This window comes from Diprion similis, chromosome 7, assembly GCF_021155765.1.
Source record: "Diprion similis isolate iyDipSimi1 chromosome 7, iyDipSimi1.1, whole genome shotgun sequence".
Lineage (NCBI taxonomy): Eukaryota > Metazoa > Arthropoda > Insecta > Hymenoptera > Diprionidae > Diprion > Diprion similis.
Genome location: NC_060111.1, coordinates 1,202,111 through 1,226,181, shown reverse-complemented (window position 1 = coordinate 1,226,181; position 24,071 = coordinate 1,202,111). Strand labels below are relative to the sequence as shown.

At 40.0% G+C, this 24,071-nt stretch overlaps 2 protein-coding genes and 1 long non-coding RNA gene across 6 annotated transcripts in view; 2 read left to right on the top strand and 1 right to left on the bottom strand.

Moving 5' to 3' along the window:
• Positions 1-300: 300 nt before the first annotated feature.
• Positions 301-11,973, top strand: LOC124408022 (PAN2-PAN3 deadenylation complex catalytic subunit PAN2). 3 transcript variants are annotated; one of them, XM_046884662.1, is made up of 21 exons: positions 301-531; positions 2,061-2,248; positions 2,373-2,542; positions 2,633-2,753; positions 2,909-3,105; positions 3,212-3,425; positions 3,564-3,700; positions 3,799-3,945; positions 4,075-4,171; positions 5,745-5,981; positions 6,099-6,344; positions 6,436-6,682; positions 7,694-7,876; positions 7,980-8,146; positions 8,277-8,445; positions 8,582-9,098; positions 9,259-9,476; positions 9,573-9,702; positions 9,804-10,025; positions 10,108-10,369; positions 10,441-11,973. In XM_046884662.1, the coding sequence occupies exons 1-21, from the start codon at positions 516-518 to the stop codon at positions 10,453-10,455; spliced, it is 3,900 nt and encodes a 1,299-aa protein (XP_046740618.1). In that variant the 5' UTR covers positions 301-515; the 3' UTR covers positions 10,456-11,973. The 3 variants fall into 3 exon arrangements, with proteins under 3 accessions (XP_046740618.1, XP_046740617.1, XP_046740616.1); XM_046884661.1 differs by having other exon boundaries at positions 301-877; positions 6,436-6,655; XM_046884660.1 differs by having other exon boundaries at positions 301-877.
• A 906-nt stretch (positions 11,974-12,879) lies between these two features.
• The window catches only part of LOC124407896 (integrin alpha-PS2-like), a 45,201-nt gene continuing 34,009 nt past the window's right edge, over positions 12,880-24,071 (bottom strand). Inside the window, exons 6-12 of one of the 2 annotated variants that reach the window (XM_046884484.1) lie at positions 21,161-21,209; positions 20,808-20,882; positions 19,519-19,694; positions 19,155-19,405; positions 17,541-19,056; positions 15,398-17,419; positions 12,880-14,939 (exon numbers count right to left, since the gene is read on the bottom strand). In XM_046884484.1, the coding sequence (XP_046740440.1) occupies positions 14,865-14,939; positions 15,398-17,419; positions 17,541-19,056; positions 19,155-19,405; positions 19,519-19,694; positions 20,808-20,882; positions 21,161-21,209 (4,164 nt within the window). In that variant the 3' untranslated portion in view covers positions 12,880-14,864. The remainder of the gene's footprint in view (positions 14,940-15,397; positions 17,420-17,540; positions 19,057-19,154; positions 19,406-19,518; positions 19,695-20,807; positions 20,883-21,160; positions 21,210-24,071) is intronic. The other variant, XM_046884485.1, reaches the window with a different exon arrangement.
• Positions 14,834-23,385, top strand: LOC124407898. Its single transcript, XR_006929372.1, has 3 exons — positions 14,834-14,960; positions 21,388-21,517; positions 23,308-23,385. It is a non-coding gene; the product is annotated as an uncharacterized LOC124407898 (long non-coding RNA).

Genomic DNA, 24,071 nt, shown 5'->3' with positions numbered 1-24,071 from the left:
ACTCCAGGAAAGGAAAACTGTGTGAATAAATACCTTGACATCTTTATAATAGACGATGAGCATCGTACGAGAAAATACGCGCAATCTATTTTGCATTAAGATCTACTTCCTGTTATTTACCTTTCATCCTGCGGCTACATAGTACCCATGAAAGTAAATATTGTCCGTCGACGCGCGCTGTATAAACATTGAACTTGAAGCACCACGAACGAAGGAAATAAGATATCCAAACGACGCAGGCGCGATTCGACCGTCCGTGAGTCGGTAAATGGAAGCTAGGTGGCGCCACGTACAAGGCTCGAGTCGATGGTATCTGTGGTGTTTCTGTAGGTGAAATAAAGGCGCAAAGAAAGGTGTTTGTAGCGATGAAGCTGAACGAGAAGAACGGACGGTGAAGAAGGAAACAAACGTCGCGCGTAAAGTGGTCCGAAGTAGGAGTCTGCGGAGAGGAGAGATTGTAAAATAAATGAGAGTGACGTGCGCTACCGAGGTGAAAAACAAACGAAAGATGTGCAATGTCGTGGATAAACTGTAAGCAAGCTCATGATCAGTACCGTATCTTAATTATTGCCGTTTAGAAATTATTACCGGAAGTAGGTCGCTCGCTTGTTGCACAGTTGCCAAGGCGACTGACCACCGATGGTGGGTACCTACTGAATAAAAATAAATGAAAGTGCGTGCATCGTCAACACCGAAATGTGCGTGCGACTGATTCGTTAGCCTTTGCGACGAACACGCTTGCCAAACGAGGGGATATTCCCATGATAAAACGTAGAACGCGGCCGAACCGAGGATCCGATCGCTATAATGGACTATTCGGTTCTCGGCCACTACGATCCTTCCGTTGAGGTCGTGGCGGGCGACCAGGAGCTGATCTGTGAGTTACGCGCGAGTGACGCGGTGTTTTGACAGACGTAGATCCGCACGCACGATTCCAACGACAAAAAACAGCCGATCCGCTTCCCCGATTTTTTTATCATCCAATTAGCCTCAGCATGCCGTTCTCCGTTTCCTCCAGTCCACTCCACAAATTACAGACAAAATACCAAATATTACATACATGCCAAGGTTGAAGTTTTCCTCGCTCGCTCGACGAAGCGATGACAGCGGTCACCTGATCAGCTATTCATCTGTTTTATTCGCCAACTTCACTCAGCTTGGCTGTCACGTACGCGCTCTGGCTTTCTTTTCTAACCGTTTTTTGTTTCTTTTTCTACCCTGGGTATTCGACCATCTGACCATCTCGATAATAACCTCAAAAAGTAGCCTAGCTGGAGCAATTAGGTTGATGAAAAAACTGTAATTTTAATCCTTTGGAGAAATTGCTGTTTATATTTTATAAATTTTATTCTAAACAGTTTGATTTCGACATTTCAAACTGTAACGTAACCTTTAACTCTTATTCATTATCTCATTCGACGTTACGATCTAGCGCCTAATTGACCAGTTTTTATGTACAACTTTTGTATTTGAGAGGCAGGTATTCTAATAGGCCCTGGTATTGACTCTCACATGTTTCAATTCATTGCATGCGTTATAAAATACACTTATTACAGAGATAATCACTCCCTTGTTATCCCAAGTATCGTAGATGTAGATGCGTACAGCAACATATCTCCTCTGTTCAATTTCTATATTTTTTATTCTTCATTCTTATGTGAAAATGTTTTAGGTGAATTGCTGCATGCCGTTTTACTGTGTGTATCATTTATGATTTTATTTATATTTTATTGTTTAGTTTATGGGTATTATTTTGTACAAAACGAATCTGCATTCATGCTGTTAAAATGAAAGGATTTTTGGATCATTGATAAGTTAGAAATGACAATACCGTTCGCTGTGAGGTTCGCTTATCTTTATAGGCTAATTGTCACCGCAATAACAAACCACAGATTAAGAATCCGTCACCGTTGGCTGGAATTATTGTTAGCAAGCAATGAAGAACCAGATTTATTACTTTCATTTAGATTCATCCTGTTACCTAATAAAGCTTACTTTATAAATTTTAGCAGAATTTTCCCTATTTTATACTTTGTAATAACTGAACACTCAAATTACAGGGGAAGAATCAAATTATGACTTATCAAGCGAAGGGTTTGTGCCTGCGGCGGAACAGTTTGGCGAGGAATTCGCAGGTGCTGAATTCCAGGAGACTAGAACTTTGTTGGCCGATGGAGGTGATAGATTCGGTGTTTCCACCGTCACCTTTGACAATGCCGAAGAACTCATGTGGATGGGAAACCAAGGGGTATAAATCCGTCTGAACCAATAGATTCTGCCACAATAAAGCGCAAATCTTATAGCAACATCCAATTGATTGAATTTTCACAGAGAAAAATAATATTAACATTTATTTTCAATTGTTTATCAAGGGTCACGTGACGTCTTACTATGGGCCTGGCCTCCAGAAGTATACGTCGTTCCAAGTGCATGCCTCGCAAGAAGTCCGACATATCCATCCAATCGACGAAGGAATCCTTGTGCTTACGCAAAGTATGCTTCGTTGTCAGCTGCGTCGTGGCATACCTATATTTACTCACACGTACGTTTACTTTCCTGCAAACCTTTGACCAGCGTTTCGACATTCTTTCGCCTGATCACATTTTTGATTTAAAATTTAATCGTATAACAGGTCCTCAAACATGATAGACATGCAATGCATGCTTCAAACATCACCTACGAGACTGCTTATGGGAGGTCATCAAAAAAAAATTATCGATTTTAATCTCACCAGAGGAAAAGAAACTGGTCTGGTAAGGACATTTTTGTCAGATGTTTAATAAGCATAGTGGCTTTATACTCAACAATTACAAATTGCAGTAGCGAGTGCAGCTTTAAAACTATCTTGGCTATGTTTCTTACTTCGGTAGAAAAGTTCACTAACGCGAAACTACGCTTTGGTTTTTAGGTACACGTCGGAGATCACGGTTGTGCGATATTGAGACAGCACAGCCGTCTTATATGCGCCGGCAATCCTGCTGGCAGAATAGATCTTCGAGATCCAAATACTCTGTCCATAGAACATACTCTAGATACCCACAGTGGCTCGTTGAGTGACTTTGATGTACAAGGAAATTATCTAGTTACTTGTGGATTTAGCAACAGGTGAGTAAATTATTTTTCGAGTAAAAGATCAGCGAAATGTAATTGCATTTCTTCAAGGAGTTACTTTAACTTTCACTCACAAATCAATTTTACATGAAATATTCAGCCGCCAGGGTCTCTCGGTAGATCGATTTCTGATGGCTTACGACTTGAGACAAATGCGAGCACTTACTCCCTGCACAACGCTCGTCTATCCACTCTTACTCAAGTTTCTTCCGAGCTACTCGAGTCGGGTGGCTGTCGTGTCGCCCTTGGGACAGATGCAGCTTCTAGATACAATCTACGCCAATGTTCAACCATCCATGACTTGCTTGTACCAAGTAAGTGTGCTAATAGGCAGCAACGAATTGCAAAGAACGAGCCTCAAGATATTGACGTTTTGTGTCTAAAATATTGCGCTGCTAAGAAATGCTTTTTTCAATTGAGAAAGTCCCTAAAATTCTGTTCCCCGTTTTCAGGTGGCCACTGCTGGTGCCATGGCACTGTCGTTTGACGTGTCGTCCACGTCACAATGTCTTTGCTTCGGTGATTCAGCTGGATCGATCCATTTCCTAGCCACCAACACACCTGAACCACAATTCAACACTTTCTCTAGGTACGTTTGTAACAAATTTATGTGAGGTAGATCAATCTGTTGTTCATAACTATGAATCAGCCTGCTCAGTTGCTGTATTTTTATCTATGCCCGTACAGACCTACCGAGTTTGCTGACCCGGTCGAAACACTGCAGCCTATCGCGTTCGATGATAATGTTACGCCTCTCAGTACAATACCGATGGTGTACTCTGGACAACCATTGCTAAGCGATTGGTCCGAAGAATTTCTCAAGAAAGTCTACAGGTCAGCGTTTAATCATTCTTATAAAAAAAATGATTTCCGTCTCAATTACTAATTCTTTTATCATTGCATGAATAGGGCAACAAATTTGCAAACGTTGTTAATGAGCCTTGTCAATTTTTTATTTTTCAGAAAAACACCGCCTGTTGATCCAGAAATTTTACGCACAATGAAAATGCAAGGGACCATAGGATACGCCCCGAATCCTCAGGCTTTCCGCAGAAACCAAGTGAGGAAACAATATTCTCCAACACTTCTAAAATATTCTCCTCCGTCTGTTATGAAATTTTCATAAAAAAAAAAAATTCTGACTCCGTACTTTGTATTCTAGACGTCTGTCAATTAAGTCAAAGTTTGCAAACTTTCATTGCGATGATCTCCAATTCCAAAAATTTACTTCGGCACAAATGCGAATTGATTTGATTCGTGTTTAAAATAGTATCGAAAAAATTACAAAATTAGTGAATTACCGCATTGTTCCGAATATAAACCGAGGTTTTTTATCGTTGACAGCAGGTGTCAGAATCGCCCTAGTCTTATACGCGGACTTGTCTCATGCGCGGGTAGCAAAGAAAAACACCCCGAAATATTATCTCAGGAATGAGGGTCGTCTTATACTTGGAACAATACGATATATCGTCGATATTATGAGGCTGTCGAATTTTTGGTTTAAAAAAAAAATTAGTCGGTTTGCTAATGGTATGGATAGATATTCGAACATTCAATTTGGCAAACTTGAAAGTAGTTCCCCGCTTTCTGCCAATACAAATAATAAGTATAGGCAATATGAGTGATTTAAACTTTAAGGTTTTATGTATCAGAATTAATGGTTAGTAGAAATGCTCAAAATCAATACTACCAGAAAAATGAGTAAGACTGATAAAGAGTTCGTGATAATTATTATAATAGTTGAGAGCGTGTATTAAAATAGAAACGTGATATTATATTTTCATAAGCTAGTCGATTGCGTTCCACTGATATCAATTCAGTATAAAATTTAATCATTAAATGTGACGATTTACATGCAAGAAGTGAATTTCAAATCACTTTGGATCTCTTGGCAAATCTTGTATTTTTTGTACAATTGCCTTCGATATAATATAATTATTAATTGATTTTTTTTTCTCCGCCACAAGTCAATACTTATTTATTAATTGTGTGTGACGATTGTGAAATTTTTTTTTTTTTTATTTTATTCCTCAGTTGAATTAACACTTTCTTCCCTTTCTGTACCATGACATGTACCATGTGTCCGAAAACTGTCAATTATTGTTGCTACTCTGCATATAATGCACGATGATTTTCAAATAAATAGGAAAACTACTTTCCCTGCCATACGAGAAAAAATATAAATTATGACAATCATTTATCTTCTCGCTTAAGAAAAAAAAAAATTTGGCATTTAACATGAATGTTCCATAGGCATCTCATTCCCAATAATAAACATCTAACTACAATATGATCATTCTATAAATTTATAATATATATTCCATATGTATATATAATGTATATTCAAAGTTGTATTTAATTGAAATAAAGGTTGTATGAGAAACTCATAAAGCCTGATATTAGTAATATGTCATTGATAAATTGTTCCCACATTGTTCTAAAATAAGTGTTATTTATTCTGCATGTAGGAATAAAATATTGGAAAGAAAACATTCCAAAAAGAGATGACAAATTTTGCAACTTTTAGTATACAAAACACTACGAAGCAATTTCCTTAAAAATCGAAGATATGCTTTCTTATTATTATCAAAAGCGAATGACATTATGAAAATAGATAATACCTTTTATTCCAGATTCCGTACAATTTGGAAAAACGACGTGGCGTAGCTACCAAACTATTCGCAGGGGATTCTCGCGCTAAGGCGGAAGCAGATGGCACGTTTATTGCCATACCTAAACGTTATCGTAAAATCGAAGTGAAATACTCTAGGCTTGGATACGACGAGTTTGATTTTGACCAGTACAATCGCACCAGCTTTTGCGGCTTGGAAGCGACTCTACCAAATAGTTATTGCAATGCTATGCTCCAGGTGAGAGGCTAAAGAATAAAAAACTAATTCTTCTCTTTTCTGTTTGTAAATGTTATCGAAAATATGTACGATTTATTAAAGAACATATTTTAACAATATTATTTGTATTGATTGCAGCTTCTTTACTACAGTGAACCGGTGAGAATAGCTCTTCTATCGCACTCTTGTCAAAGAGAGTTCTGCCTCTCGTGCGAACTAGGCTTTCTCTTTCACATGTTGGATACATCGCAAGGCTTTCCTTGTCAAGCTGCAAATTTTCTCAGAGCTTTTAGAACGGTTCCTGAGGCTTCGGCGCTTGGATTGATACTCAGCGATCTGCACCCGGAAGCTAAGAGAAAGACAAGTCTAATACGGCTTATTCAGGTGAGCAGATAGAACCAAACACAAATGACTTAGAAGCGCGGTAAAACTACCAAAAGTTGTGTGTTTTCTAATTTCTATAATTTTCATCTAGAGCTGGAACAGGTTCATTCTACATCAAATGCACTACGAAATTTTGGAGACACGGAAGCGCGTTCAGGAAGAAGAGGAGGCTGCCCGTCTGAAAGCTGGACCTAAAAATCCACCATTTGTTTACAATGAACAGGATTTTCCCAGCATTCTTCAAGATCTGGGTTCTCGATACAGGAGTCATGACGAGGATAGGAAAAAGAGAAGGAAGCAAGAGGAGGATGGTAAATATATGTGGATTACATCGAAAGGTAAACACACAGCTTATGTGTAAACTTTGTCTTTGCACTGGGTAATTTTTGTGTTTATTTTTCCATTATTTATTTATTTATTGATTTTAATTTAAACTTATTTTTCTCAAAACTCAAAAATGAGGGAATGTGAGCAATTTATTTCCACGCAAAGAATACTCTTTCCTACTTGCGTGTCTTCAATGCTACCTTCGAATTATGCATTGTTATAATTCGAAAATAGATTTGTTGTTTCTACTATTTGCTACAAATTAATTTTCCGCATACACAATGTACAAATTTCGCCATTCTCACATTTCCTGCATAAATTATGATTTATCATACGTAGCATACTTCAAAGAGACATTCAATATTGAACAGACAACAAAAACTGCGCATTCATTTTTTTATTTTCAAGGTATTTGGACGTGATTATTACGGTGCTTGACCAATGTGAGAATCCCCTACTGTTGATATTTAACATAACTGTGTAGTTACACATGTGTTTTACTCCTGTTTTCTATCATTTTTTTTCACTTTGAATGCTAAATTGCTTAGAGTAAACTGATTTCAATTATTCGTACGATAGAATTTTTACCTATCTATGCGAGCTTTTAGATCATTGTAAAATACTCGTTGAAAGAAATCCCAACTATCAAAGTAAACTTGAATCAGATTGTATTTTCAAATAAGTAAAAATCAATCAACTGTTACTTTGGGGTAAGTAAGTTTGCATGTCATAAATACATTTGTCTTCACTGCGCTAAAATCAGAATAATATGAGGTGCAGTGACTAAAATAATTTGTACTCAAACTGTCTATCTCTAACATTCAGTTTTCCATATTTTCTTGTATACGACCATGTTTTTCAGCTACACTTTTCTTCTCATTTTCAAGTGCCACGACTTTGAAATTTGTATTTTGTTGCATAGTCTATTCTAAATGCTTTCAGAACCTGAATCACTCTAAATCTATAATTTCGCGATAAATTTCCTTGCGTACAGCTAAATTAGTTCAAATTCTTGCGCACAGATACAACAAATTGCAGAAAACCAACGGAAGAAACGGAAATCCGAAACGAAGAAACTGAAATCAGCCGACTATTTGGTTCCGAGCAAATCCATATTCATCGATGCCTAAAGTGTGGACGAGAGGCATCGAAGCGCTCGATCATGCTGTTGTGCAACTTGGCTTATCCAGAAATTACAAATCCTCGTAGGTATCTATACTTCACTAGAAAACCCACTTACATTCGCTTCTGTTAGTTCAGTTGTGATTTCACGGTCTTTTCGTATCATTGTCATTAATTTTCTTGCAGCAGAGGAGATTCCATTCACATCAGTTTTAGGAAGTAGCTTGAAGCCAGAGAAAATTACTCCAGCTTGGTGTGACAACTGTCAGAAGTTTACGCCGACGCTGCAAACTAGACAATTGACAAAACTACCTCAAATTCTGGCTCTTAATTGTGGTTTGGACAGTCAGCAGGTACCTAAGAGTTGTCATTATAATTTCCACTTGTTTATTGAATTCTGAACTGAAATTACCCATAAATCGTTTGAAAAATTTAAACTTTGTTGGTCTGCAAATTTTAATCAACTCTTTCAATACGTTTCAGGATAAAGCCTTTTGGCAGAACCAAATGGATCTTGTTGTACAAAGAGTTATCAATGGGAAAGATGCCAGCCCAGCTCGCAGTCCAATATCTGTAACTGTAAAGCCGTGTCGTTACGGTGCAAACTGTACGAGAATTGGTTGTCGATTCAGACACGCAGGAAAAGATTCTGGTATGTGTAGCAAGATTCAGCGGCATTGTTGATACTTATTTATGTCATAACTACCTTTCGGTCCATCCCTTTTATCGGTGAATTACTTTTTCCATGGCAAAAAACTAATAACGCTTTCCACATTACGACTGTGCAGATGCTGTACCACCGCCAGTGACACCGCCAACAGTGTCGACGCCTGTATCAACGCCACCGAGCCACCTATATCACTCTCATTCATGGGTTCCTCACCACATTGAAATCGCGCTAACTTCGAACGGAGAGCTGTCGATAAATAAGCTCGACAAAATAACTACGACTGAACCCAGTCTGACCAGCAATACTCCTGTACAAAAGTTAGCGGAAAACGGCCAGGGTGACAATGAAGTGGAAACGAGCATACCTGTTTTTGAAAAATTAGTGGAAAGCATAGCGAGCGAGAACCATAAAGCTGAGCTTGAAGGCACCCCGGCTCTTAGCAATAAGCCAGAACTTCCAGCTGTCAGCGGTGCTAAAAAAATACAATACAGTCTCAGTGCTGTCGTCTGTCACATAGATGACAAGAACGACGAAGACCGGAGAAACATCGTCGCTCTAATACGCGTTGCTCCAAGCTACCACAAACGATCGACTGGTAGTGCTGTGTCTCAGTGGTACATCTTTAATGATTTCTGGTAAGTCGGCGTTATGAATGTTGGATTGTTCGATGAAAGTTGTTCTTCCACAAATCGCGATCTTGATATGGACTGAACTGCTACTTTCCACATAGTCTGTGGCTGATGAATTTTAAGACATTGTATTAACCGCCACAGCAAATTTCCTATTACTTTTCAGCATATCTGCAGTGACGCCTCAGGAGGCTGTCTGGTTCAATCTCGATTGGAAAGTACCTTGCGTTCTCCATTATACCGCAGAGCCGTCCCCAGAAGCAGCGCCCTTTATCAGTCCGCTTACGTCAGACGTTTTTGGTGAAGATAAGTGCATTGCTCGTAGCGGAGGAACGAGGGGTATTACTTTCACACCGTTAACGACAGATGAGATGCCAAAGAAAGGTACGAAGTAACTTAAACAATAGCTACCATTTTTACATATAATGCACTGAAAATTCTACCGTACTAATGACTTTAATTCGACATGGTTTCGTGCAGGAGAATTGGTGGCGATAGACGCCGAGTTCGTAACTCTAAATCAGGAAGAATCTGAGCTGAGAAGCGACGGGAAAATGTCGACAATAAAACCGAGTCATATGTCCGTTGCACGAATAACGTGTATACGCGGGTAAGAAATTATTTTATCTGAATTTCTGTGACTGTTTATATACTTGTTGGTACTCCATGATTTTTCAATTCAACTTTATCAATTATTCTTTTTTCTTCTAGTCAAGGACCATTGGAGGGGACCCCGTTCATAGACGACTACATTAGCACTCAAGAACAAGTAGTTGATTATCTGACAAAGTTCAGCGGAATACAACCAGGAGATTTAGACGCTAATTTCAGCAGTAAGCACTTGACCACGCTGAAGTCGACGTATCAAAAATTGCGATTCTTAGTGGACAACGGAATAATATTCGTCGGTCATGGGCTGAAGAACGATTTCAGGTAAGCTGTCGACTCTTGAATACTTCGAGTTTTATCACAAGTATTGAACGTCCGTGATGAACTAAGTAAAAACCTGCTACAGGGTAATAAACTTGGTCGTGCCACCTGAACAAGTCATCGACACCGTATTGCTCTTTCATTTACCTCACCACCGTATGGTGTCCCTGCGCTTTCTCACCTGGCATTTCCTTGGTAAGAAAATACAATCGGAAACGCACGATTCAACGGAGGATGCACGTGCTGCACTAGAGTTGCATCGAAAATATAAAGAGCTTGAGGCGCAGGGGAACCTGACGGAAACTCTGAAAGAATTATACACCGTTGGCACCAAGCTGCAATGGAAGGTGAGTTGATCAAATGTATTAATTATTTGTATCATCTCTTTGATCGGATAATAAACTCGATCGCTGCACAGGTTCCAGATAGCTGATACAGGGATGACGCGACAGACGGGACATGTGAAATCAGACCAAGCAGTGCTCATATCTTGTAACAGTGCGAGACTTTAGGAGAGTTATAAAAAAAAGGGGGAAAAATATTATAATTTGGTAAATGCTGAGGTCGTGTATTTTACACCATTCATTTGTAACTGTTTTTTTTTTTAAGGGAGTACTTTATTCATAGCCTTGTGCAATTCATTTGTACAAACAATTTTTTTCTTACTGAGATATAAGGTGAGTTTCGAATGAAGTTAAGCATTGTTGTTGGCTTTTTTTAGGCATATTGATAATCGAGAAATTTTGGAATAGTTTTAATTATACGGGTATTTGATGGTAGTTGTGAACGAGATTGGTTTGCAAAGGTGTTCAAACGTAAGTGAATATCCAGGTGTCCATTATTTTTATAACGCATGTGTAGGTATGTAAATGATTTGAACGCAATGAGATTGAAAATTTACGAGAAAACTGTTATTATTAACAAATTACATAGTCGATACTGCAGCTCATCGCTCTTGCAATAAAACGAGAAAAGAAATACGTACCATTGTAGCCTAATAATAGAAAATGAAATAAGTAATGAACAAATTCTTGTCAATCATGGTTGTAAAGCGTTTGTATAACTAGGTTACTTACCAAATAATACGTGTAATATATTGTCTAATAGCGCCCCAATTTTATTTTTATTTTTTCAAGGAAAACGCAGTAACATCATAAAACTGCATTCTAGTGAATATATTAAATATTTATTTTTGCTTCAGTGATGATGATAATAACTGTTTCGGTTTCAAAACAGTAACGATTAGTAAAATCTCGAAATAGGGTTGCAGTAATTGTAAATACATACACATTGCACTGTTTACCAGCTTAGTAAAAGTACCTAGATAATTTTTTTTAATCATAAATTATTTTTCCCAATAGTAAAAATGTTATTGTAAAGACTTCTTTTTTGTTTGTCTGTTTCTTTATTTTTTTTCTTTTAATTTATTTATTTTTTTTCCTTGTTCAGTGAATTTTTCTTCCGTCACTATTTTTCAATTAACCCAATTTTACGTAAACAATTGTTTATATGAATCTTTATTTCTGGAGCTCAATGATTCGCTCGCAGTCCTGATGAATGTGAACTTACAAGAGCCTGTTTTCTCTGATTGAACAAAGATAAAAACAAGACCAATCAACCGTATCTACAAAACATTAAAAATGCACATGGTAATGAAATAACATGTATATTTTACAAACTAATTGTATACAAATTGTAAATTACTTTTATATGAATTTTGACAATGAAAAAAAAAAGACAAAAAAATTGGTCAAAGCGTACCTACCATAAGAAACGAAAATACTATAAAGTATATTTTTGGATATTTGGATAAATTTACTTATTATTCTTATTCTTATTGTTATTATTATTACGATTTTTACTACCATCATTATTATCATTGTTTAGCGTTGTGGAACTTACCAATTGCGATAAGTATATCACACGTAGACTGTGAAACGAAATTTAGTAAAGAAAGAAAAAAAATATTATAATAATAATAATTGAAGAAAAAAAAAAACTGTTGATACGTAATGTTAGCGGTAATCGTGCATTTATTTGTTATCGGTATGTCATTTTGATTTTCAATAAATAAAAAATCGCATTACATTCTGTAATAGATAGTATATATGTACCTATATTTATACCTATATCTTTCTTGAAATTATCCAACTTCCTTTATTTCTCTAGTAAATTGTGGACGAATCTCTCAACAAAAAGCTCGTTGACGAATTTTAATATAAACAGCTTGATATTAAAAAGTTTCATAAATTTCAGAGAGTTTGTGTGCTTATCTAATCCTATTCTCGAAATCGATTCATAATTTCTTTAGCACGAGTTCCCTAAATTTTTTTTAAATATCTGCAGCAATTTTACTACACTTTTTATACATGTTGTGATTCTTTCAAGAATTTCGTCTCTCATTTTCGGTAAATGATTCTTTTTTATTAGCCTATTAGTTGAACTGATTTGCTCGATTGAAAAATCTTCCGGTATATTTAGATTGAAGTTTTCTTTTAAACGGAGTGAATTTTATATAAGCGAATATATTTTTTAGATTCTAAATCTCCTTAACTCGTAAACGTTGCATTTTATATTCCTAATTTTATATATATATATATATAATGATTTATATTGATATGAAGAAAACTTATATCGATTCCCAGAATAAAGTATGTGAGAAGTTTTGTATTGCAATTTTAAATAAAAAAAATAGCGAGCCTGCGTATTAATACAATAGTTCTTCCCTTGTTCGAAACAACATTTTTCCAACAATTTCGTTACCATTCAATTAATCGGATTTTTTTACTTATCAAATATTTATAAAAATATTGGTGGGTGAGAAGTAATCAAAAGTGTGAGTTTTTTTTTTTTGTATTATTATTAATTATTGTTTTAATAATAACGCTTAATCTGTATTTACATGTATATCTACCGTTCTTCATCGCCAAGAAGAAAAACATTGATATTCACTATTATATATATATATATTTATATATTGTATAAGCTATTATTATTGCGTGTAAGTCTAATCATTCCTAATTTTAGTAATGAATTAATAATTTACATACATACACGAGGCGTTTGCCTCTACAGGGTGTCACGTAACTCGCGGATTGTAAACCTGTAGCAGTGTTGTCCGTGAATAAAAAGGATAATAAACTATCAGCTTTCTCAAAAACCTCTGGATACAGAGTTTAATCTAAGCCAAGTAATTTCTGTTCCATTTTCGAACGCTATATTGGAGCCACGATTTTGAATTCCGCAATGTTGAGTCCTGATGTATAATCAGCAGCTCGAAAAACTACTAATTTTCAAATTTCGAGTCACTTGCAGATGAGGAACAACGAGTTTTGCTATATTGTAGAAATTTTAATCATACTTTACTGTTCTCATTTTTCGTTTAAATTACCACCGCGGCGGGATTAAAATACCCGAGTTACTGTACACCCTGTATATCTCACAGTATATCATCGTTCGATCATTCGCTATACAAATACGTAATTTTAATAAATTATTATATTATTTTCTATACTCCCCCCCGCTTCTGAGCAGCAAAGGGACTGTGATGCTTTGAAATTAGCAAGATGTAATATGGGTTCTTATATTTTTAATTTTATTGTTAAGACTTACGTGTACGGGATGCAAAAATAGTGAAATGTTCTTGCCGGTAGATGAATCTTAAATTAATATGCGTGCAGAAATAATGTCTACAAAATAACGATAATAAAAATAAGTATATACACGTATATTCGATTTCTAAATGTATTTTGATGTTTTCGTTTTTTTTTTTTTTTACGATTTTTAGTCCAATATCCGACACTTCGGCGTGTTTAATACTCACCGAATAATAAGAAAAACGTTTCTGACTAGAAACTCATATAATATTATATGTAATTAAAAGAGAGCTACAGGAGCTGGAGGGAGTTTCATTGGCAGTATAATAAGTGATTAAAAATTGCTAGTGAAATTCTCTTTCTTTCATTCTCATCATTTAGAATTCACAATTATTTTCGTTCGAATATCAAGGCACTCGTTTCGATTATTGTAAATATCAAAATATATTATTATAACGTATAAAACAGTCGTTCGTTCGAGTAGAGTTCATTGTTAGAAACAAAAAGGAAAATAAAACGATTCATAATAATTAAATAATAATTTACAGTGATCAATAGCAGGTGAAATATTCCCTGTGACATTTCAACGTGATGAAGTCAAACAGTGCGGTATTCAGATCTCTTTCAAGGCTCGTCATGCGCGTCGACATTACGTAATTACTTCTGAATCGTGTATCCTACTCTAAAATTCAACTCAAGACGGCTCCAAACTCTGCGAAAATTTGAAAATCGATCAATGCGGCCTCTCCGAATTTTGGCTCAGCGAGCAAATCCGTCAGTTTTGCTCCGACCGGCGAGCAGTGAAGAACCGTGTATCTGTATTGCACGTTTGCGAAAGTTGCGGAGTTGAAACTACGGTTAAAGGCAAGTGGTGACTGATATAGTGTGTCAAGTGTTGTGATGCTGATGGATCAGTGCTCGTCAAAACACGAGTATAAGCTTGTTGTGTACTCGGAAGACGAAGAGGGTGCGAGTGTTGTTTATCCGTAGGAATCGGATTGTCGCGATTTGTGTTTTGGCCAATCGATTGCGTATTAGTCCGCAGTTTTATGTGAACTTGAACGCGAACATTCTCGTTAAATTGTTTTCGGTCTCGTTAATCATACACTTCGTAACATAACGATTTGAGCATCCGCGTCACGCGCCGTGTTCCACAGAACGCTAAGAGCGTATGTCACCGCAGTGCAAAAAACCATCTTTGGAGCGAAGTACGAGTAGCGGTGGAGTAATCAAACGTTGCTGGAGCTTAATGGTAGGAATTGGCGTTCAGCGGCTGCGTCTCAGCCTGATCGGTCGGTCGCTTCCTCTTGAAAAAGCCACACTGGAAATACACAAATCATGGGTAAGCTCTCATTGCAATACTGATCATGACGATGTACGTTACTGAACTCAGTGTTTCTGTATGCAACAGCAATTTTACCATAGCTAATTTATTTATAAACTTGTGAATATTCTGGGTAGCAAGAAAAACTGTTTACTATCTTTTTATAGTTCAATGACAAGTGATTCTTAACCCTCAATCCTGGGTTATTCTTGTCCGAGCTAATTTGAATTGTTCGATGCGTTTTTTTTATAATGGATTAAATTAGAGAAAAACGAGCCGGATAAAAATGCCCCAGGTTTCCAGTATGAGGTTAGCGAAAAAATCTTTCAGGGTCAAGGGTTAAGATGGCGTATAAAACTTGAAACAAAACCCGTTTTTACGATTTCTTGCACTAATTAGGCGATTGAATTAGCTGTTCAAAACGTGACGAAAACTAATGTCGTTATCATATTCACCTTGTAGAGTATATAGATGAGTAGTAAGAGAATAATAACGCCGGCACAAGCCGACAGCACGACAATCCATAGTGGTATAACATCAGGTGCGCTAGATGAAGCGGTCGGATGAACGGTGGTGAATATTTCGTGGCTTTTGTCGATTCGTTGAGCAGGGGCGCCAATAAAGGGTTGACGCGTCACGTGGGCAACGAGCTGAGTAGAGAGTTCGATTTCCTCATTGAAGGCGATTTCCTTAAGCGTTTTAGCCTTGACCCTCGACCTCATGGCTATCCAAACTTCCTCATTCTTGAGCAAAGGCTTAATCGTGCATCGAAGGTGCACGCATTTTGCGGTTTTGCACACATGACTCCGCCCAATGTCTTCGACATTCTCAGCTTCGAGCTCAGGGTCGTCGGCCCTGCGATTTCTGCCGGTCCTAAGGCGCTCGAATTCCCTGAACTCAGCAACATTCAGGTCGTCGGTCTCCCTCCGGTATCGGCTCCTGAAACCTCCATCGGTTCTGGTAGCGGGGACGTTGTCACCGTTGAATTCACCCTGGTCCTCGAAACCGACCCTCCGCGTTTCACCAACTACCTTCCGCCCCGAGTTGTATTTAGACTCGTACGATGACTCGTGTTGCCAGGTCTTGCCGTAGGCATCGGCCCTACCATTGTTCTCTTCAGATCCTCCAGTGTGGGTCACCTGTTTCCCATATGCCCAGTTTTCGGAAACTGTTTTCTGCGGGACTCCGTCTTTGATGGTGACGGTCTCCTTTCGGTGGTACGTGTACGTCATTGGAATGAGGAACTTGCGACCGTCCGTCAACACAACGTAGACGTGGCCATCCCTGCCACCCTCCAAGTGTCCTTCCAGACTTTGGAACTCGCGATTTTCTTCCTGACCCGACATATAGCTGGGGCTTCCACGGCTGTCTAGGAGTTCGAAAACTTCACCGTTTTGGAACTGAATGTAACCCTTGCCGTTGGCCACCCTGAACCGACCCTTAAGATCGACGTACTCCTCGCCGTTTCTGGTGCGCGTCGTGATAACCGTGGATCCTCGGTTCATCTTCGATAAGAAATTTTTCAACTCCTCGGATGACCCGACGTTTGCGATTCTGAAACTCTCACCGTGGGCCTGGACGTTCTGTGTACCCAGTTGTCCCGATGCTTCGGAGACCTTCCAACGTTCCGAATTTTGACTTCCCCTTGAATAGTCGTTACGCTCTTCATAATTCGGTGAATATTCCTGTCCATTGTCCAGATTGATTCTCTCCTCGGTCTCAAATTGACCTCCGTTTCCACCATAAATTTCTGTTTCCAAATGTCCTCCGCGATTCATGTTCGTCGTGCTAACTTTCTCCCCCCTCCCTCGCACGTCGTTCCATCCGTGCTGGGTGACTCTAGAATTGTTGTTCCTAGTGTTGTGACGAGTTTCCGTGTAGGTGTTGTCGCCAAATTGCTTCCAGTTTTCCATCCCTGGTTCAATCGTGTCCTTGAATCTAGTGTCTTGAATTTGAGTAACTCCCCCGTTTGATCCCGTGAAAATTCCCGTCGATTGACTTCCGTCGCCGATGACGGAATCGCCTTCAAATGCGAAATTATTCCTGTTACCACTTTCGTGAGTTTGCGTGTAAGTAGTAGCGCCTTCGATTTTCTGACCGCTTTGTATTCCCGGTTCCATCGGTTCCTCGAATGCAGTGTCATCAATCTGAGTGCTCCCCCCATTCGACCCCGTGAAAATTCCCGTCGATTGACTTCCGCCCCCGTTGATAGAATGGCCTTCAGTCGCGAAATTGTTTTGGCTACCGCTTTCAACTTTGTAATTTTCGGACCACGCACCCTCGTAGTTATTCGAATATCCACCGCTGTTCTGCTTCTTTGAACTCGTAACGACCAGAATATTGTCATCTGGCTGATCTCCGTTTTGTTTCCAACGATTATCTTCCACCGTAACCTGATTGGTTCTGCCGTAGCTTCCGCCGCTTGAGTATCCTCCGACTATACCTGGATATTGCTGTCTTCTACGATTGCCGTCGAGCTGTAGAAAAACAAATTAAAATTATTAAAATCAGTACGTCCGTTTTACTCTTTGACCTACATATCCACGATTTCTTAAACAATAAAACAGCAAGGTCAGGAAATTTTGTCATCAGACTTACCGCCAAGCTGAGGTAATTGGCGTTTGCAGTCGCGCACTCGATCCCTCCAGATGTCTCGGGCTGCTCGATCAAGTAGATGAGTTCTTGGCCGGCGAGGGTCTGCGCTGGCCATATCAGGAAGGCCTCCGCCTCGAGAATTTCAGACGGACCGTCATTCCGTATGGTATAATTGTGCGTAAGAAGTGGTCCGAATTCCAATTCGCTCGTGATGTTTTCCGACGTGTAATTCTCGAAGTTAAGGTAGAGGTCCTTGGGCTTGCTCTTACCTTCGATGAAGAGCTCGGTCTGTACCCAAATTGGCATTGTTAGACGTAAGGTGTTGTCGCCTCGAGTCCCATCTTCTTCGGGGTTCGTCGTGTTTACTGTCATATCAAGATCATAGCTGAGTTTCATATCCTGAGTGGTTATCGGCTGAAGCATAACTTTGAAGTGGACCAGCTTGTCCGTCGGCAATGGGTTACCAATCTCGCATATCAGCGTGTTGTTGTTATTCGGATTCGGGGCCGAGCATAGTACCGGTATCTCGGTCTTGTCGATCTGCTCAACTTTTATGTAGTCGATACCTTTAGGCAACTGCAGATAGTACGTAGCCTCGAACGCGTCCTCTCCTGTATTCTGCACCATTACGTCTAGTTCGAACCTGTTTCCGGAACCAAGCAGGTACTTCTCGACGCTCTTTGTCGCGTTCAACTCGAGATTCGGTATGCAGACGTTGTCCTGGCCGCAGCTTTTCATTATCGATATTGAGTCAGGCTGCGAAGTCGTCGCACCGAGCACCGGTCTCAGCTGAGCCCTTGGGTCCCGCCTCTGCTCGGCGAAGTTTTGCTGCTCGACCAGGCTTATCCGCATCTCGGCGTCTATGGACGTCAGCTTGTCCTTGATATTCGGTGATATATAGACCTTAAAATACTTGGGGATCATTCTATCGATTTCGAGTTCAAACGACTGATTAATCGAACTCCTAGATTCGTAGTCGACGAAGAAGAGCCGAGGGTTGTTCGGCTTCTTCGTGTCGAGGACGTACTCGACGTTGAAACGGAATTTGCGTGCTACACCTTTTCCCGTGTACCTGAAGACAGCCTTTAGCTGCAGGCAAGTCACGTTGGTTCTGTCACTCAGGGTGCATTCTCGATTATCAAGCGATACGGACTTGGACTGAGACTCGAACTCGACGTAGGCGTCTATCTTGATCACCGGTCGTGAACGGAAAAAGGCTACGCTGCTGGATTCATAGGCACCGACGACGATGTCCGGGTAATGGTTTTTGTCCAGGTCCTTACCGCCAGCGATAGAAAAGCCGAAGGTCGAGACTGGCCGCTCCATTACCGAGGCGTATATCGCCTGGGAGTACTTCTCCAGAACACCAGTCTTCGAACCGTGATAGATGTAGACCACACCCCGGCCGTCCGGACCGCCGTAAGGAGCGCCAACCGCGAAGTCTTGATAACCATCGAGATCAATGTCTTTCAGCGAAGCCAGGGATAGTCCGAATCTGCCTCTGTTGTCCACGCCGTCTCTGCGAACGAGTGAAAACGTTACCGTGCTGTGAAGCTGCGCCGTAACTCAAAATCAAGAACCTGACCAAGTTACGAGGATGGATTATCTTCTTCTTACCTAGTTTCCGACTCGCTGAACTTCTTAACAGGGTCCCCTAAACGGCCCTGGTAAAATATGTGAACTCTCCCGGTTTCGTACGTCATCTTGGGGTCGTCCTCTATCGTAAACATCGGCGCTCCCACAATCAGGTCGTCTAGGCCATCGCCGTCGACGTCGCAAGCAATAACCGAGTATCCAAAGTAAGCACCCATCTGGTCGCCGGTCAAGTTAGCGTGCCAGGTCTTCATGTTCGATCTTAGGAGTACAACCTGAGCGTGGAAATAGATTTCAGTCGAAATGAAATTTGAGAATTTTAATCGGCACGGATCAAGATAGCAAGACAACAAGTGTGAAGAACAACGTCTGAAAATCAGTCAAATACCTTTCCATGTAGATTGTGACTTCTGGGCATACCAACGGCTGCGCCTACTTGGCCGTTCCCTTCGAAATCTCCCGAAGCGACCGAGTAGCCGAGATAAGAGTCGTCATCCATGGCTCCACTTTCCTTGGTGTACGACACCGGCGGTTGGCCTCCTGGTCCACTTGAAAATACTTGACCTGGACAAGGATTGTTTCACTGTTATTTTTACATCGGATCACCGTACCTACAGGGTTACTCGCTTTCATTCGTTGCATAGCCAAGGCGAGCTGAATGCATCTTCGATCGTTTCGCACATGATGTAAGTATGTGGCGATTGCAACGATCGATGTTGCAGCCTCCAGATTACTGGATAATGTACAAAGTGCTCATTCTTATCTAGCATTCAAGCATATCGCACTGCAATTTTATTATAACTACATTATGCTTCATAGCTTTATTAGCTTTCTACGTTTCGCAGCCTCCGAATTTTATCCCACCACAATCTTTCTTTCAGTTGTACTCGAATCGAATAAGCCTAAACATTGCTATAATAGTATTGTTACATCGTTGTATATGTATTAATTAGTCAATTTTAACCGATGGGTGTTTTTAATTTCGGAGACTGCGAATCGTTGTTACAACGAGGCAGCCTTTCCTTGTGTTGCAACAGCCGTAGTGATCTGATCACGTTGGAAGCTGTAAAAAGCAGCCTGCACCTGTGGGATTGTTAAATTTGAACACCCTCGACTCACCTGGCAGTTGTTAGAAAAACAGGATTTAATAATAATCCAATTGAATCGTTAATGAAGTATTAAATAAAAAAAATTTATGGTTGGTTAAGAATTAATTTTTTTTTTTTAAACTATTTTCCCACCAGCAAGCTTTTCGTTGTTAATACAGGGGTGAGTGCGTTATAATCAATCCCAAATAAAATTTTCGTTATATCGGTTTTAATCAAATTTCCATCAAATTGATTACTTTGTATTAATTAATCCATATCACTGCCAAGCAAGTGTCACGGGGATACGTGTTTCGATTGTATCAACATCTGCATAGTAGAGACCGCACTCGGAATAGTTACGTTTTACTTTTATTTATTTATTATTTTCAAAAAAAAAAAGAATAAAGTATCGAATGCTCATAGATAAGCACAGCTCGTGTGGCGGTCTCCGTTTTGAAGATTTACTGATGCATCGTTTCAAGCTATATAACACGGGTTAATTCGGTTTCAGAATAATTAATATGGCAATTGATTAGGGGCATTGGCGGTAATGCGTTTGGGTGGCAGGACGGCTGGAAATTCTTGGTACCTGGAGATCCGAAGAACTCGCGTCCGGGAGGTATATAATCAAATTCAGCTGCGCTGTCGATTGAGTAGACCTGACCTGAAAATTTTACGTGAAAACATTCTTCAGCATTACAATCTGCGCCAGACAATTGCACAACAATTATGTATCGTGACAATGAACAGGCAATAATCCCATCTCGATCACAAAAGCCACGGTTAGCATGATAATCACTTTTGATATGATAAGAAAAAATATACATATTCATATATATATATATATATATATGTTTTTGTATTAGGCCTAAAATGTATATATTGTATATGTGTAAGATGACTCAACATCCGTAAACACAATTATTTAAAAACTGTATTTACCTTGCCAGTAGTAGCTACCAGGGGCGCCAATGAACACATTTTTACCATCCTGAAACAGAAGTAAAAACGACCTCATAAGTTCCGGAACATTAGACACCGATAAACGACTTCCAATTTTTATAGGTTATTAGAATTTTTTATCGACCATAAATTTTTTTCCTTTTCTTTTAACCGTTTCCAAGCTTCTTATCGTACGTAGATTTATACTGATTGGATGAGATTTTCAGCTCCGAGGGTCCCCGGTTCACCAGAGATTCAGAGAAGATGTGAGACGTTACAATGAAGGAGGAGGCCAATCGGCTCGAAGGAAGTAAAGATATTGAAAACCGTTCACCCGTAAGAATTTCGTTACCAAAGGTTAGTTATACTCGAATCCTATGACCAAACTACTTTACATACCCGCCATATTATCTCGCCAGGTTTTCATTCGGTGTGAAAGAACCACAATCGACGAGAGTATATAAGGTATAATTACAAGCCTGTGGCGATAAACGGTTTATTTTCTTGTGCATCCACCTAACATTTGTTAAATTTTTTTATTCTCATTTTCATTTCCAACGTTGTCTTATTAAATCACCAACGAAACGGTTTATTCGTTGATGGCCGCCGGTAATGGATCTGTCACGCCGTAGTTTCGTCATTTAGGAAAAATTATCCATATGTAATAGCCAACAGCTGCCCAAAATTAACTGATAAGTAAACCATTTACTACGCCCTCTTAGTCTTATCGGAAGGCGGCTAAACGATTTAGAAGAAACGAGCCTCGAGTTTCATTTCAAAGGAACATATCACTCCAAATGATCAAGGGTCCGTCATGAATGTACTTTTTTTTTTCTAACTGATCAGTCAAAGACTTTTTTTATCTTTCTAAAGAGTGGGTTTAATTTACACAAAAAAAAAAAAAAAAAAAAAAAAAAAAAAAAAAAAAAAAAAAAAAACCGTATTCTTCTGACATGTACACTATTCTCATTGTTCGATTTTTACACATGAAACGTGACAATTATAAGACAAGTTCAGCGTAATAACAATATTGAACGTTAAGAAGTGGTCACGCGTCTGGACACAATCGGGCGAATAGTTCTCAGGCTTATTCGAAGCGTAATTCGTATGTGTTTCTAAATACTTAACGCAGGCGTGTCTTCGTATACTAGGACGTACGTCAAGGCGCCGAGCGATGTATGAGGGCTTAAATTTATCAGTGTGAGAAAGCGTTCAAGTGGTGCTAGAAACGGCTGACACGTAGAGGACACCGCCAACCCTTTTGCGTTTTTGTCCTCGTCGTCGGCGCGTCGGTTTACTAAAGTAATTAAACACTGGAATAAGTGTTGCATGTTCTGCACTCTGTGTAGGACAACCTCATCGTTGCACAACGTATGATGTACTACGTACGTATAGACGAGAGAAAATTAATCGGACCACGTGCGTCCATGTCCTTCCAGCGTAAGACTGATCGCCATTTTCGCTGTATGTATGAAAAAAAAAAAAAAATTCTGCACTCTACTCGCGGCAACTCTCATGGTCTCTCATGCCTTTGCCATGGCTCCTGTCAAACCCTATTCACCGCAAAGGTTTCGCGTAGTTTTGTATACGGAAAGACGTCGTCGTCGTCGCCATAGGTTGTTGATACACCCCACTTGAAGCGAAACAATGAAACGTGGACGCAGGCATAAATTTAGCATGCGCAGCAGCAGCAACAGCAGCAGCCACCACCAGTCTCTCGAGTATACATATTTGGCTCTGTTATATTTCAATCTGAAGTCTCCTTTTTCTCAGATCGGCGCCAGGGTACAACTCATGTGCATGGGTTCGTGCATCTTGTGTATCGCGTACCTTCCACTACTTCTTGGCTACATATCGTGTATCGTGTATATCGTGTTTCGTGTCTCCTGTTGCTACGAAGCGCTCGCCGAAGACTGGAGCAGACCCGGTGACCGCTATTGTTCCAGTTGCAAATTTTTCTCGTGTAAGCAAGAGGCTGCAAGTCGCCTCCGCGGGGGGTGCAGGTCTTCCCACTCTCGCCCCTTGTCTCTCAGAGTCAACCGTCGCTGCAACGCATCCCGCTGCAGTCCGTCGTCCTGGTCTCGCCGTTCATCGGATGTCCGACATTTTTTTTCTCTGGAGGATTCAAGTGTGCTTCATGATTTCAGGAAACCATCGTCAGCTCTGGGATGCCGCTCCAGTTCCCCTGGATTCCTCTGCTGATTCTTCATCCTCCTCTTCTTCTTCTTCTTCTTCTTCTTCTTCTTCTTCGACTTCTACTTCTCGGTAAGGCCTGGTGGATGCATATGCTAAGCGGCGATACCCGAGAAAGAGAATCGGCGCAGCATGAGACGGTTTCATGGCGCCATTTAAGGAGAGGACATTTCGTTCTGTCACCGTTTCGTGTTCCGCTGTAGGGAGACCACCTACGCGCCTCCCGTTTCAGCGTTACGTTCGCCATCTTCGTCGAGGATGAGGAGAAGAGAAACGTTGGACCTTTGTCTCGGTAAGATTCTCCCTCTTTTCTCCCTCCTCGATTTCCCTCGGAAACAAAGCGATGATCCAAGCGTCCCAAGGAACCCTTCCTTCCTTCCTTCCCTCCTTTACAGGGATGCAACGGAACCATCTCCTCGGGGTGCACATCGCTGCAATTCGTCACCGGGACTCCAGGCGAACCTGACGATGAACCTCACGAGCACGACGTTGCTCAGACGCTTTCCAAACGCGCGCCATAAGCTTTGGCACATATGGCGATGCACCGTGAAAAAACACTTCCGTTATACCGTGTGGAGAGACGGAAGGTTGGCTGCCTTCCTCATACCAGCATGGGACTTAGCAAGGACTTGAGGCTCGTAAATTCCTGTAAATACGACAAGGAGTCTCCGCATGTCTCCCGCAATTTCTCCCCATGGGTAGGAGAAGGTAGGTATAA